Source organism: Xenopus laevis, chromosome 2L (assembly GCF_017654675.1).
Source record: "Xenopus laevis strain J_2021 chromosome 2L, Xenopus_laevis_v10.1, whole genome shotgun sequence".
NCBI classification, from domain to species: Eukaryota; Metazoa; Chordata; class Amphibia; order Anura; family Pipidae; genus Xenopus; species Xenopus laevis.
The window spans coordinates 100366575-100383099 of NC_054373.1; the positions used below are offsets into that span (position 1 = coordinate 100366575).

The window sequence follows — 16525 nt, forward strand, 5'->3', positions numbered from 1 at the left end:
GAAGCCTCGAAAGGAACCGAAGCTGAAGCCCGAAAAGACCCAAAGCCACAAAAGGAGCCGAATGAACGGAAGCAGCTGTCATCGCCGAAGGAAGAAGAACCTAAGGTAAGTTCCACTGAACACCAATGTGTTTTTTTTATTAAAGCCCTGGCCACCAATGTATTATTTAAATACTCTATGGGCCCCTGGCTACCAATGTTTTTTTTTTAATATTCTATGGGTCCCCTGACCACCAATATTTTTTAAAAAAAAATTTTTATGAGGCTCCCAACCACAAATTGTAAGGGGGGCCTGGCCACCATTTAAAAAAATTCTATGGGGCCCCTGGCCACCAATGTTTTTTTTAAATATTCTATGGAGCCCCTTACCACCAATGGTTTTTTTTTTTAAAATGTTCTAAAGGGAGGGGGGGCTGACCACCAATGCTTTTTTATACCTTATAGGGGGGAGGCTGGCCACCGGTGAAGTTTATATTTAACTTTTATGGGGGCCTCTGACCACCAATTGTTTTTTTTTTACCTTGTAGGGGGTACCCTGGCCACTTATTGGTTTTAGTGCCCAAGTTTGTGTGGCTTTTTGGTGTGTGGTCTCTTGGGCAGGGCCTGTGGTGGTGGACGGTTATAAATACTGTGCTAAATTCTGTTTTTTCTTAAAAACTAAAATTAAACTTACAAAAAATATGTTCTCTCTGACTGCTTTACAGTGAGAACACTGTTGCAACTTTTTTCAACTTTAAATATAGGAATTCAAATGGCATGCCAACTGAAAAAGTCTTGTGATTTTGTTTGATTCCACATTTCAGCTGATGCAAAAAGAGGCAGGGATTTAGCATGTGGGTGGGTGTTCTGTGTGTGGGTGCTATGTCTCTAGTGATTGGCAAACCCACTGAATAGAGGTGTGGCTCCACTCCCAGCCATACTCTTTAGACGGCTTCTTCCTGCTAGTTGGTGGTCGGGTCATGCTGCTAATGTGGGTTCGGACTGAGTATCACCGGTAGCGTGGGACATGACAAGGCTCCCAGCAACTGCTCGGGACATTTCACAGGTATATGCGCTCGCACTAAGCTGTACATGTAAAGTTTAGCTGTGTCATAGTAACTAGTATATATAGACAGGTTAGTTGTGTCCTGGAACGGCGAGGAGCACAGCTAAGGCTTGGGTGTTTGGCAGGTCATGAAACAATTAGGGGCATATTTATTATGCTAAGTAAAAAATGTAGGGCTAATAAACCACACATTGCCAGGCTGCACCGTGTTACAACATTTAGGCGTATTTTAGGTGTAAAATATTTAGACATTTTTCTTAGATTGACTTCCACCTGAAGAAAGGTAAAATAACGGCAGAAAATCTGGCGTTTGAATGGTGTAAAATTACACACACCATGTGATATTTTACACAGCTTTTTAACACCGTTTTTCTGTGAATTTCATTTACACAGCATAATAAATATGCCCCTTAGAGTAGGTTTTCATGTGGCAGTTGTTATGGAGAAAGGATTCTACATTTTTTTATGGGGCAGGAGGTTTACAGTGTATTCTGGGTGACAACACACTGACACCTATAGAAAAGCTAGGCCTGGTGTCACGATGAGTGACAGGGATATCCAGCCCTGCCTCCACTTGTATTCAACTACAACAACCAGCATTCTTTATAAGACCAAAGGTTGGACACAGTGATCATTTAAAGGGTTTGTATTAGTCTTTCACTTTCTGTTTCACAGCAACATTATCTATAATAATCTGATTGAGGGAGGTTGCACCCCAAACCAATAAACAGGAGTGCCACTGGTATGCATGTACATTATGTTTGTATTGTGGTTTATTACTTTGGTAAGATAATGCAAGGAATGTTAACTGGTTTTACAGGCTTTTGTAAAAGTGAAACCATAGTGTTCCTACCTGAAGCATTTACAGAGTCTGCATATGTATGTATGCAGAGGGCTGCCATCAGAAATCACGGGACCCACACAACAAAATTATCAGGGCCCATCTGGGGGCCTAATGTTTAAAAACGAACACAGATGGGAACCCTCCAAAACACTTGCATAAGGCTGTGAAGAAAACCGTTTAAGCCTCAATTGCTAACATCATTGACGGTTCATATTGCAAATAGGCAAATAATTCAAAAACTATAAAAAAGATATAATGTAGACCAATAGAAAAGTCACTTAGAATTGGTCATTCCACAACGTATTAAAAGTTTACTTAAAGGTGAACCACCCCTTTAAATGGGGATTAAAGACAGATATTGTCTACTATAGGTGGGCATATCAAGGGAAAGATCTTATAGTGTATGGCCACCTTTAGAGTAACAATACACAGAGCTGTACCTCAGCATTTCTCTGCCTACATTTTCTCCATGCGTGGAGAATGACTCATGGGTAAAAAGGGTTGGTGAGCCCCAAGCTAAAGCAACAATTCCCCTGTATTGAAGAAACAACCCCCGCTAGATGAGAGATGGTTTAAAGGAATTGTTCAGTGTAAAAATAAAAACTGGGTAAATAGATAGACTGTGCAAAATAAAAAATTGTGTATAGTATAGTTAGTTAGGCAAAAATGTAATGTATAAAGGCTGGAGTGACTGAATGTCTAACATAATAGCCAGAACACTACTTCCTGCTTTTCAGCTCTCTTGGTTTACAGGCAGTAACCAATCAGAGACTTGAGGGGGGGGGGGCACATGAGTCATATCTGTTGCTTTTGAATCTGAGCTGAATGCTGAGGATCAATTGCAAACTCACTGAACAGTTATGTCCCATGTGGCCCCCCTTCAAGTCACTTAATAACTCAGAGTTATAGAGCTGAAAAGCAGGAAGTAGTGTTCTGGCTATTATGTTAGACATCCAGTCACTCCAGCCTTTATACATAACATTTTTGCCTAACTAACTATATTAGAAACATGTTTTATTTTGCACAGCCTATTTACCGTTTTTATTTTTTTACAATGAACTGTTTCTTTAAAATAAGCCCTAAATGAAATGTCTTTTAGATTAACAAACAGCTTCATAGAATGACTATTAGTTCACTGTCCTGCCCTCAGTCCAGAGTTTAACCGGAAGAAAGGTGGCAACCCTACAAATTATACATCTGGTTAGTATGTTAAACCTCTTTATTTAACACAACATTTACAGAGGACAAACAGCAATTTTTGGTACATCAGGCAACATTTTCATGTAAAATCCAGGAAAACTTTAATCAAAACTAGGAATTAGAAATGGGTGGAACCACAAATAAAAATTGTAAAATGCAGGAAAATTTTAAATCAGGGTACTTAAAACTGAAGTTTCACTGTATATATGAGCATAAAGGGCTTTTACGACCTTTATAGCTCAGATCTGTGTGTAAGCTTGTTTTTATAAATGGCATAATGATCAATAAAGATGAAATAAACCCCAGTTTGCACAGAACCTCTACTTTTTGGTCAATTTGGAAAAGGCTCTGATGGCTGATTAGCAAAAACATGGCAACCAGGAAAAAGTATTTTTTCAGTTCCCTGGCACGGGCTGCAGCTCTAAGACAACAGAAATGACTTATAAGGAAATATTGGGAGCTTTTGGTGTGGGGCATGGCAGAAGGCAAACATATTGTGTCCCAACTAGCAGACGTAGGAAGTGCGAGGACTTGTCCCGTCCTACTAGCAGCTTCCGATTGTGTAGCACTAAATGACGCCAATTTGTCACTCCCACAAGGCAGGTACGTGATGCGTCACTGCGCCTACGTGTAGTGTGAGGAGACTTGTGGCGTTGGGATTATCTGTGAAACAGGAGGCTAGGACCCTGCAGTAAACAGCTGTGCGGGAGTGTAAGTAGCGATGTAGGACTGTTGGGCAGTATTATGGGGCCTTATAAGCAGCAAACTTGTGAAGGGAGGCAGGGTCATTTACACATCTTCCCTACTGCTTCTTACAAAAGTTTTAGACCGCGAAGAGCTGCACAGGAATTGGCTAATATTGAGAATGAAGTTTGAACTCATCCCCCACCCCCAGTCTATCCAGTCTCCTTACAGCTCTACCTGAGCTAAAACTGTGACAGGACGAGCAGTGCGGAAGCTGTGTAGGGAAATGTGTGTGCGGTCTAATACGTTTTTTATTTAATTTCCTCAAGCCCCGGAATCCGCAGTACTCTATAGTCTGAACATTCCGGGCAATAGTGTTAAAGTGTGTGTGTAAGACCCATTGTATGATCTTGTATATGTCCTCGTTCGTCACAGCGAGACTGAGGGACTTTGTTATTGCATTATATAGACTGATACTGGCCTATTAGAGGCTTTACTCTGCTTGCTCGATAGCTATTCAACTACTATTCGATTCCATTGGGGAAATAGGATAGAGCTCCACACACTCGTTCACTTAGTATTAATAGTATTAAAAAACAACTTCTCAGCTGCCTGATTAGTATTTGTAAGGAAGACCCAATGGAACGCCAACTTTTCATTTTATTACATTCTTATTTACTCCTTATTTCTTTAGGGTCTGACCTAGGATGCAATTAAACTGCCCTCTTGTGCCGCGACTTCCTTCTCTTTCGCTTGAATAGAAAAAGTAGTGCCTATATCAGACACTAGTGCTGTCCGACAAGGCTTTGTCAAGATTACAGGAGTCATAATTTGCTGTAAAATTTAACAGCTTGCATATATTTTAACAATAATATACAATAAAGCTATGTGATCTGTTATCAAGAAAGCTCTGAATTACAGGACGGCCATCTCTCATTGGGGCAGGTTTACTCGAGGGCGAGGTGGCTAACACTAGAGTCAATTCGCTAGCGTTACCGCCCGCACGGATATTGGCAATTTACTAATGGCCCAGGCGTCACTTCGCTAGCAAAAGAGACAGACGCTAGCGGTCATTCGCACTCGATCACCAGGCGAATTTTCGCTCTGGCGAATGGACGTAACTGCAAATTCACTAAAATGCGGATTTTACTGAGCGTTACCCCTTTCGCCAGACGTGCCTTTGCCAGCTCAGACCAGGCAATGTGCATAGATCTTCCTCATTCTTCTGTTACTTACATCATATTTTTTAGTGGAAAAAGCTTCTAAGTTCAAAAAACGTCTTTTCCTTTTTTCAGAGGGATAGCCTGCAAAAGTCCTTAATATTTTACATTTTCTAACATTTGAAACATTAACTATACAGTGGGCTCATGTGTAGGGCATTATAACAACTGTTTTATTTATTAAGGTTCCCTGGACTTGTGTAATGTATTTGCTGCAACATATACGTCCATTCAACTTGACATTTCCTGCCGTAAACAAATTGACCTGAGCGCAAGACCTCTAGCGAATTTGCGATTGGCAGAAATGAATGCTAGTGCATCTTCGCTCAAATTGGCAAAGTAACGCTAGCGAAATGTCACCAGCGTTCGGCGCCCACAACGAAACTCCGCATTCCAGTTTATTAGCAATGTCCGAGCTAATTTTCGACTGGCGAAGTGTAGCGATGGCTGCCAATTGGTCACTGGCAAATTTTCGCCCTCAAGTAAATCTGCCCCATAGACTACATTTTAATCAATTCAAAATTGTAAATATTTTCCATATAATAAGAAGACAGTACCTTTTACTTGATCCAAACTAAGATCTAATTAATCTTCATTGGAGGCAAAACAATTCTATTGGGTTTAATTCATGTTCAAACTATTTTATAGCACTCTTAAGGCATGAAGATCCGTTTACCTGGAGAACCCCAGGTCCTGAGCATTCTGAATAATTGTTTCCATACCTGTATATTATAGTGTAAAATAGTATATTGTTTGGTCCATAGTCTATTGTTGGGGAAATAACGTTGAAAGTGCTTTGTTATCGTGTTGCCCAGCAGGTTTATCAAGAAAAGTGAGTACTGTTGCAGTGTTAACTAGGTTGCTAAGTGTCCAAACGTATGTAGATATTTGATGAATGGTGTTTAAAAAATAAAAAGTGTGTGCATTTCTGGGGGAATTTCACAGCTTTCTCTATTTACTTGTAAAGGTGCCTGTTAATAAAATGCAGAGTAGCATAGCTATGTTGGTGGCCATGATCTCTGGCCAGTTGACTTCCTCTTTCCATTTCTGGTAGCCAGGACCATGCAAAGTTAAAGCTGATCTGGTTCTTTGTTTTTAACTGTGTATTCTTTTGGTCGGAGTGCTGGGAAACGGGATGTCAAAGCGCTAGAGACAGTGGCTGCCAGCCCCACTGCGCTACTCTGCATATTACTGGTAAACAGGGCAGTTTTGGGGGACCTGTGTGGTGCGTTTCAGGAGAGAGGTGTGAGCTATAAAAATTCCTTTGGTTGTCCTCTAAACCAGAGCTCCTTGAACCATTTTTACGAAATTAATTTGCTATAATGTTGTTATTGAATTACGCACACATTATAAATTAACTGTAATTGTATTTCTTGGTATATTTCCAGAGACACCTTTGTGTATTGCCAGAGATACTGTCCATGCCACACTATAGAGCGCCTGTGCAAGAAAAGTCATTCTCTGAATGTAGCAGATGGTCTTCTGTGAGTATACAAAAGCTCAATGGCACTAGGGGCAATGATTGCTGCTAATAGTCTTTTAGTAATAATTTAAGCTATCAAGAAGCTATGTATACTCATACTGACAAATCAGAAAAAAATTATGGCACTTATTATTCTGGGTTAAGGTTAGTGTGTTACAAAATACACAGTTGATAGTAAAATTGATTATTGAACACTAATGTCGTTGAAGCAAATAATGCACCCCTTTTTTTTAATGATCTCTTTCAGTTGGGCTTATATAATTAAGTACATAAACACTATTAGAAGTTCCAGAATTCAATAGAAATGTGTTTTTTTCACACAGACATACCTGATTCCACCGATTTAAAGAAATCCATAATAGTCTGCCTGTGCTGTAGGTACCAGCTCCCCTCTTTTCTTTAAGGGGAACTCCGGCTTACAAACCAAAATTTGATAAAGAGGCCCATATAACACAGAAACCCCTAATATACCTATCACAGTTACCTGTTTCTTCAAAAAGTATGAATAAATGCCATTTTCTTTATGCTGAAATCCATCTGTTTAACTTCTCCATAGTTTACAGACGGGCACTTCATTGTGATATTCTGTTCCTTATGGAAACTATGTGTGCAGGGAATTGTTGGGTTTGAAGGATGCAGTCCTGTTGATACAAAGTAACAGTAGTCAGCCAGCTCAGCAAAGTAGTTAGACAGACCAGCAGGAAAGCAGGGGGCTATGCCGATCAGGCAGACTGGAAAATTTTGATGGCATCTGAAAATTGGTCACTGTTATTGCTGAATTGTCAGATACAGGTAGAATTCTATTGTTTCAACCTGAATATCTGATGATTCAACTCTTACATGTCTATATTGAAAACAAACAATCTTTCCTGGGACTGATGGTCCCAGTATTTCCTTAGAAGTCATTTTTATTTTCTGCTCAAGGCTCCAAACCGTGCCAGGGAAATGAAAAAATGCTTTTTCCTGGTTACCAAGTTTTTGCCAATGGTATCTGCAGCCATCAGAGCCTCTTCCGATGTGACCTAAAAAGAAAGCGGTTTTGTGCAAACTGGGGCAGGGCAAAAAACAAAAACATTTTATTTTTTTTAGTTTGTTTTTGTTATAAAGCCATAAACATTGAAAGCCCTTTATGCTCATATAGTATCTTAATCACTTCACAATGGAACAAGATGGGGGAGTTCTAAATTACACTATGAAACTTAGGGAGGCTGGGAAATGCTTTGCTAAAGTAACAAGGTTTCCTTTCAGCCTGTGCAATCAGTTTTATCTGTTTACTCTTTTTGAGGAGGCCCAAATAAGAAAACACTTCAATTGTTATTGTCTATTGTAGTAAGACGTTTCACTGAATTAAAGGGAGCCCAGTTTTGGGTCCCAAGCCATAGGTAAATAGTCATTGTTAACAGAATGTGTTGCCAAGCACACAATTACAGTCATGCCAGTCATGAGAGTGATTTAGCACAGAGGTACACCCCTATTTGCCTTGCCACCATTTGTAGTGTTCGGTTTGATCAGAAAAGCCTTTATAGATCGGAGGGGATGAAAGGTTATCACACCCATGTACCCTTGCAAAGAATCCTCCAATCCCTGCTTCCCATTTTCACGGATAACTTTGAGATTGTAGCAGACCAAGCGTTAAAGTTACAGGCTCTACTTTTTTGTCAGGTACGTTTGTATGATTGTATCTGTCCTTGGTGTGATGGTAGCAGTGTTTATTCAACAGGCCCTAAACACGAAGAAAAAAAGTGTGCAGTCTAAGCCTGATTCTTTCAACAACATTTTGGTGGTTTCCAGGAAGGTGTTTAAAAAGTGTACTGCAGTTTGCTCTTGTTAAATAAGTCAGTTTAAATTGAATATGCGTGGACATTACAAATATCCTTGTGCATGTAGCTAGTACAATAGCTTGCATAAGAACAAGATAGTTTAAGCTAAATATAGTTTTAGGTACTTTTGTTTATCAAGAAAATCTACAGTAAGGAGGGACCTTGGATCATAATACCTGATATTTGGCCTATGTAACGGAGACTGGGTGCTTTTAGTACCTATCAAATGTGCACTAAGACTATTAATAACGCCCAGAATAGCGTATGGTTATTTGGTGTTTTGGAATATTGCAATCTGATATATTCTCTGGCAACAGTCTTGTGCTTAATGGAGGAAGTTCACACAAGTGGTAATTGTCTCCGTATTATAGGGATCATATCACTTAGTGCTTGGAACAGATGAGCAATCTTTGGCCTAGCAGAAGCTGATACTGTGTTTGACTGTTGTTCGATGCCGGAAGCTGAAGTTGAATTTCCACGGCATCAGAAGATTCTGTGTTACAGAAAGATCATTGCAGCCGAAAGTGACATTGTGAAAGCCCTCCCACCCCATTTTTTGCCTGAGAATTGTTTTTATGTGGGAGTATAATAGACTGCTGGCCACATAGTAAATAATGAAGCATATTTCTAGCAAGCTACAGATTAAAGATACTAACTTCTCAAATAAAAGCCATCCACAGACTGGAAGCTTTTTTTTTTCCATCCAATTCTTTACAGTTTTTAAATATTTCTATGGTATGTTTTTTTATTTATTTTTATAGACAATATTTTTTTCGCCCTACCATATTGTTAGCATAGCAGCTCCGTAAACAAGGTCTGTAAAATTTTAAACTTTCAGATATTAGATGATATCAGCCTCTACTGAGCATGCTTCACCTATTATATACAGTTTTATAAGATACACAGTGATATATATTCTTCTTTTGCTGTGCTGTACAAACAGAGTTCTTTGAACATAAAACACTGGGCCATAGGTTTACACAATCAAAATTTATTGCCTGGCTCTTTCTGAGGTTTTACTCTGTTAAATGATTACATTTTAATGAAATGGCAACTCTTAGCTACAGATATATATAGTTGATGGATATATTGCTGGGAGACCAGCAGTGCTGGAAGTGCGTATTATTAAACTGGAGATGCACGAACACTGATCCCTGGAATACCCTTAAGAATCTTATAAGATTATGTCTTAACTGGTGGGTTTGTGTCACCTTGACTGTGATTATTTTATATGTGCTGTGTGTGTGTATGTATGTGAATATATATATATATATATATATATATATATATATATATATATATACACACACATATACAAAAGCCATGAATATCTTGTAAATTATATTCTTATAAACGGTGAGTTCTGATGTCATTTCTGTCACATTCTGTTACTCACTGAAATTTGTGTATTATAATAAATAAAGTACCCCCAGTTGCAAAATATGAGGATATTAGAAGTTACCTCTGAGTTCCATGACCTGTATAAAAACACTCGGCCTTGTATAAACGGTGAGAAAGGATGTAATTTTGATCACGTGACTCACTAAAACTTGTGTATTATGATAAATAAAGTACCCCTTGTTGGAAAATATAAGGATATTAGAAGTCACCTCAGAGTTCCATGACCTGTATAAAATGGTCATGAAACACCTAGGTAACTTACAGTATCCTGAAATTTCTTGAGGAACCTGAATACTGTAGGACGGTCAAAGACCAACCAGGTATACATTGAGAGACAGCTTATTGAGTTTCTACTGAGGTTAGAGACAAGTAGCTGCAAAAATGGATTGAAGGGAAAGTGCAGCAGCCAGAAGTGATTGAAAGGGACTAGTAGGCTGCTGTAGGGAGATATACATCCACAGGTGAGTTGTTTTTCATAGCCAGGGGAGACTTTGTCGCACCATATTCAAAAAGCAGTCCATATACATTGTGTTTATCTATTTTAACTATAGTTCCTCTTTAACTTGATCATGCTTTTATACTATACTTTACTGCTCTGCATGCATTTTGTACAAACTGAGCTTTGGCCCTTGGAAATTGACATTTCACAATTCTGCTGCATATCTTCCTGGCCGATTGAATACCTAGATTGTCTGCCTTGGCAGCAATGTAGACACTAGGGGGCTAATTTACTATTTTCTATTCTTTTTACATGTCTCAAAGTTTGTGGTTTTCCTACAATTTTTTTAAAAAGCTCTATAAATTTGAAAACCACTAATATAAAACTTTGCCAGGTAAAAGATGTCTAGGTCCTATAAAAGTCGAGGGGAGCTGTGCTGATCGGACTGTTTTGAATCAATTCTGTCTTTGGATTTTTTTTTTTGCTAGAGGTACAATATTCAAATTTTTTCCGGATCATTCAGCATTATTTTCAAACTATATTTCATACTTTTTTTTCCGATCTTTTAATAAATTTCATGACATTTATGGTTTTAGAGAAAGTGAGTTTAGTCGTGCTTTCTAAAACCACTAAAATCTGACCTCTAATAAATAGGGCTCTAAAGGTGGCCATACACATAGAGATCTGCTCGTTTGACGATTTTGCCAAACAAGCGGATCTCTCCCCGATATGGTTCAATGAAACTTTATATTACCGCACACCTCCTTCCACTTATTCTGCGTAGTGGTGCTGGTCTCCCGTTGACCTTGCCAGGTCACCTTACTGCTTTGTAATTTCGAAAAACGGTCCGCACACACCAATATTGCAGTCGGGGATTGTGCCCCTTTTATTAATGGGGCACAATCCCCGACTGCAATATTGGTGTGTGCGGACCGTTACTCTCCCCGATATGCCCACCTTGAGGTGGGTGATATCGGGCTGATCCGATCATGGGCCCAACGATGGGATCATAATGAAAGGAATACGGGTGGTTGCATTGCGGGACTACATCAACGAACAGATGCAGTCAGTGATCCAATGGGATCTTTACCCCAGCCCGATCGACGTCTCGGCCAGATATCAATTTCAGGGAAGCCCGTCGCAGGGCCCCACACACGGGCCAATAAGCTGCCAACTCAGTCTTTCGGCAGCTTTTATCGGCCCGTGTATGGCCACCTGAAGTCTTCTGCTGCTTTTTGGGCAAGTTACTTGCTATATTTAATAGGATGCAAATATCTGTATTATGGCTGCATACAGAGCTAAAGCAGTGTATGTTCTAGTTGTTCTAGATGGAGTGCTTTGCCACAGGCAAGAAAGCACCAGAAAATGCCTTTTGAACATAGTAGTAACTTCAGGGTTGCCTTAGTGGGTTGTAAGTGACTTGCAGCAATTAAACTGAATGCTAATTATGTTCTATAACTTATGCTTGCTTTACCAAAACTGATGCTATTTTGTTTCTGTCTGTATTGGTGCATTGGTCCCAACTTGTGGTTGATGCAACTTGGCAAGTGCTGCGATTACACTGGAATTCTGGGGAAAAAACACTGCGTTGTATTGTACATAAAAAAAAAAAAATCACAAACTGCGCCCAAAAGTTGCACTATACGCAATGCACTTTGTTCATAAATGAGGCAGTCAGTACCCCAACTTACATGCCAAGACCAACAATACCTGTGTGTGAGATCTGTGATTCATGCTGGAGTTTGCTTATATTTGTACAGTTATTAAGCTGCCCCCAGTGTGAGTGATAGATGTGGCTCTCCAGTGCCCTGCCTAGTTTAGCAAACAATGTCTGACTTAGTAGTAATGCTAGACTGGGGGAGTTTTTGCTAAAACAAACAAAAAGCACATATTGCATATTTGTCATTGATACTAATAACATTTATATAATTTTGTACTTTTCACTTAAATAAGTGTTACATAAAGATTTGATATATGAAGTTTGAGCGATAAAGATGGCACAGAGCACAGTATATGATGTCAGCAATGAAAAGAGACATGGATTAATTCTGTTGCTTCCCACTGAGTTGTTGATCAAGCATTCCTAGTTAGTTGTCTGCCTGGGTTAGATTACATCTGTGAAATTGATCCTAAAGCTTTGGCACAATTGGTTATTGTTCTCTGACTGCTAATAAGCTAATTGCACATCAGCAGTCTAAGCATGGGCAAACCTAGTTCATTTGATGGCTGCTTGTATCCCAAGATTTAACTAAAGCCAAAGAAGTCAGCTGATATACACACCCGGTGTTTCAAGTGTGTTTCTTCTTCTACAAGAAGTGAAAAAACTTCAATGCAAAAAACTCGAATTCATGAATTCGGGGGGAAAGCCCTGAATACTCTGACTTTTCCGCAGAAAAAAAATGGAATCGCTCAAATTAATCGAGTTTAAAAGCAAAACCCTCCGAAAAAACATCATGAAGGCTATTAACATCTTCAAATGCTTGAAGGGACCTCTGCCATTGACCTCTACAGGTTTTCGCTGGTGCATTTTCAGATTCAAGCTATTTCCAGCTTCGTGTTCTAATGAATCTCAAAAATTTTTAGTTTTTTTAAAATCCGAAAAATTAAGAGTGCATAGAGCTCTTCATTTTCATTTGCCCCTAATTGTGCTTACATTATAAATTGGTCATTCTTTGAACAAGCAATACACCTGGGTTTATGTACACCTTATCTATTGATCGTTTGGTCAGTTTTTTTGTATGATTTCTAAATCGAGCTGCCTTTGTTTCATAGTTTTGTAGTAAGTGATTTTAAACCAATTTTTATTGCTCGGAAAGCTGATATTACTCTGGGATGGTAGTGGATGTAATCTACTTAGACTTTGCTAAAGCATTTGATATAGTACCACTCAGAAGGTTACTGGTTAAAGAATGTTGGCCTGGAACATAATATTTGTACTTGGATAGAGAACTGGCTAACTAAAAGCAAGGCTGTGGAGTCTGTACATAAATCCTTTAACTCCAGACTCCTCAATTTATGGTACCTTGGACTACAACTCCAAATCTGACTCCTCTATTTTTAAAGTAACAGTAACACCAACAACTGAAAGTGTATCAAAGTAATTAAAATAAAAAGTACTGTTGCTCTACACTGGTGAAACTAGTGTTTTTGATTCAGAAAGACTACTCGTTTATATAAATAAGCTGCTCTGTAGTCATGGGGGCAGCCATTCAAGATGGAAAAAAAGGAGGAAAAGCGCACGTTACATAGCACATAACTGTTAAAACACCATTGTATTGGACAGGGCTTTATCTGTTATGTGCTATGTAAACTGTGCCTTTCCTCCTTTTTCCAGCTTTAATTGCTGCCCCCATGGCTACACAGCAGCTTGTTTTTATAAACGACAGTAGTCTTTCTGACGTAAACACACCGCTTTTACCAATGTAGAGCAACAGTATAATATGTTAATTACTTTAAAGTGCTTTAATATTTGTGTTACTGTTCCTTCAATATGTTTATTTTGCATGTTGATTGAAAAAGTTAAGTATACAACAAACAAGGCATTTTATCACTGCCAAAGCTCATAATTATAAACCACATGCTTTGGTAGTTCGGACCCAAAATCAAAGTTAAATTACATATAAACATTTTTTAAAACCTACAACAACTTATATATTAATTGAACCTGGCGTATTGTTGTAGAATAGCTGTGAAATACAATCCAAAATTAAGTATTGTTCTTAGAAACGGAATTGCTTCTGCCATATTCTTCTTCATAGAAGCTCTTGCATCTGATTTGATTACTTTCAGTGCTTGTATTTAAATGGGAAATATTGTGAAAATGAAAATGTAATATAAGCTTCAGCACACCAAAATAAGAAGTTTTCTAAATACAATCAATTTAAGTTTATCTTTACTATCCCTCTCTCAGCTTCTGTTTGTCTTCATTCTGTCTTCATGCAGCAGTTGGGTGTCAAATATTCATTGACAGTTAGATCCAATATTTCTTATAGGCGGGTACTTTTTGCCTAGTAGAAGTATTACAGCTTACTCTATTAAAATAACCAGACATCCTGTCTCTCTACATACAGGATTTGTGTAAAAGGCAGTTATTTTTTTAGATTTTGTTTGTACAGGTATGGGACCTGTCATCCAAAAAGCTCGGGACCTGGGGTTTTCCCACATAAGGGATCTTTCCATAATTTGGATTTTCACACCTTAAGTCTACTAGAAAATCATGCTATGGGCTGGCTCTGCTTTCAATAAGGATTTATATAAGGATTAATTATATCTTAGTTGGGATCAAGTACAAGCTACTGTTTTGTTATTACTGAGAAAAAGTTGGATCATTTGATTATAATGGAGTCTATGAGAGATGGACTTTCTGAAATTCAGAGCTTTCTGGATAATGGGTTTCCGGATAACGGATCCCATACCCGTACTGCAATCCGTTTTTTAGTGCGCTCTAAATCATCTGCTAGGAAAGGAAGCCTCCCTCATAATATTTTTTGGATCTGTCAATGAATATCTGACACCCAACTGCAGCATGAAGATAGAATAAAGAGAAACAGATGCTGAGAGAGGGGTAGTGAACATAAACTTGATTATTTCAGGAACAATGCAGAATATTGATAATTGATTGTATTTAGAAAGTTTCACGTGCTATGAAGACCTTATAGGTTTCCTGGTCTGTGGTATTGGGGTACCAGTTCGACCAGACCCTCAGTTTGAGGACCTGTGCATTAATACATTATATAATTATGCATTATTGTACCCATGAGAGACACAGAAGAAAAAGTTAACTAAATCTATAACTTCTTTTAGAGTGATTACTAACGCTATACTGATTTTACAATGTGTGGTATCATTTAATATCCATTCACTGCAGTTTATGTTCCAATAAACAAATGGCTTTGCATACCCCATATGGCTGCTGTGATAGCTGTTATCTCATCAAGTACTTCCTTATTGCATTAGATACGTTGGTCTATGCAAGGTCTCCAACAACTAAATTGTCAAGTGATCTTGATGTTCCTGTTTTTTTACCGGAGTTCCTGCCTGCCAAGTTGTGCACTGCCTTTCTCTATAAACAAAGAGAATGAAGATAATGTTTTTGACTGCGATGCTGAAAGCAAAGCATAAGGTGCGGGGGAAGAAAAGCTCAACCTGTCACCAAACCTGTGCCCACCCACATCCGGCTTCCCCCTCCATTTAAAGACCGGCGCTACCCTGCCGATAACACAAAAGGAGTGGGGCAGGCACGTGCCTATAAAACCGTCAGTTTAAGGTCTCGGGCGGGGAGAGCAGGCACGAGCTCAACTCAAAAGGTGCAGCGGGCAAACCCGCGGGTATCCTTTCAAAGCACATAGGCAAATTATGTGAGCTACAGACCTCTATACAATGTCGCTTGTTGGTGTGGGCAGTTAGTGACTTGACCTTCTAATACGCTTTGGATGACTGATTTTTTACATGATCTGGTAACCATTCTTTAAATGCCATTTCATTTATTTTCATATGAGAACAAAATGTTTCATTTTAAACTTGTTTCAATTAAATCAGGCCAATAATGAATAGTAAAAAAAGTAATCTGAGTTGCACACTGAATAAACAACATATTTAGTCTTGTCTCTGGCCTATACATCATATTCACTGATTGATTTTTTTCTATTTTGTGTTTTGTCTTTTAGGTTTGACTATGTGGGCTGCTTGTTGTAACTGGCTGTGTTTTGATACAGAACCACAAGAGATTTCACAGGGTGATCGAACACAAGCTTTTTCCAATTCAAACTTCAGGACTGCTCCTCCAGTTTCGGAAATCTCCTGCAAAGCTTGTGGTATCCGTTTTGCAGCATGTGCTAGAAAGGTGAGTGCTGGTAAATCAAATTAAATGACAAAACTTGTGGTGTGTGTGTGTATATCTGATACCCGTGGGTCAGGAAGTTTTGCCATGCCCCCCCCCCTTACATAATGTCCTCTGGAACGGAAGTGGGGTTGCAGGTGGGTCCATCTGTTTCCAGCAGACCCTTCCTGTTTGTGATCTCGGTGGCTTAATCCTCCCCCTAAGTACTGTCATCAGGCGATTTGAGTTGACTTAAAAGTAAATGTGTGTGGGTTCACTGGGGCAAGTTAGGGTTAGAGGTGGGGGGGGGGGGCATAGATTTTGTAACCCGCAAAATAAACTTTTTGATAATAAACTTTCCTGTTTTATTAGCAATAACTCCCATTTCTGTTGTTTTTCTACTCCATCATTCTTCCCCCCCCCACTGGCCAGAGATTGTGATATTTGCTAACAATGACTACAGCCAGGGCAGTCATCAGAAATCTCAGGGCCCCATACGAAAAAATTTCCTGGGCCCCCAGGCTACGCCCACCACAAGCCCCACCTACAGTTCCGCCCTCCCCATCCCACAG

General features: G+C 39.1%; 1 protein-coding gene across 7 annotated transcripts in view; it reads left to right on the top strand.

The window, feature by feature from the left end:
• The first annotated feature begins 905 nt into the window (after window positions 1–905).
• rffl.L (ring finger and FYVE-like domain containing E3 ubiquitin protein ligase L homeolog) overlaps window positions 906–16525 on the top strand; it is a 30975-nt gene continuing 15355 nt past the window's right edge. Inside the window, exons 1-3 of one of the 7 annotated variants that reach the window (XM_018245180.2) lie at window positions 906–1044; window positions 6381–6476; window positions 15802–15977. In XM_018245180.2, the coding sequence (XP_018100669.1) occupies window positions 6467–6476; window positions 15802–15977 (186 nt within the window). In that variant the 5' untranslated portion in view covers window positions 906–1044; window positions 6381–6466. Of the gene's footprint in view, window positions 1045–3645; window positions 3800–6380; window positions 6477–7432; window positions 8138–15801; window positions 15978–16525 lie in introns of those variants that run through there. The other 6 variants (XM_018245185.2, XM_018245179.2, XM_018245181.2 and 3 more) reach the window with 6 other exon arrangements.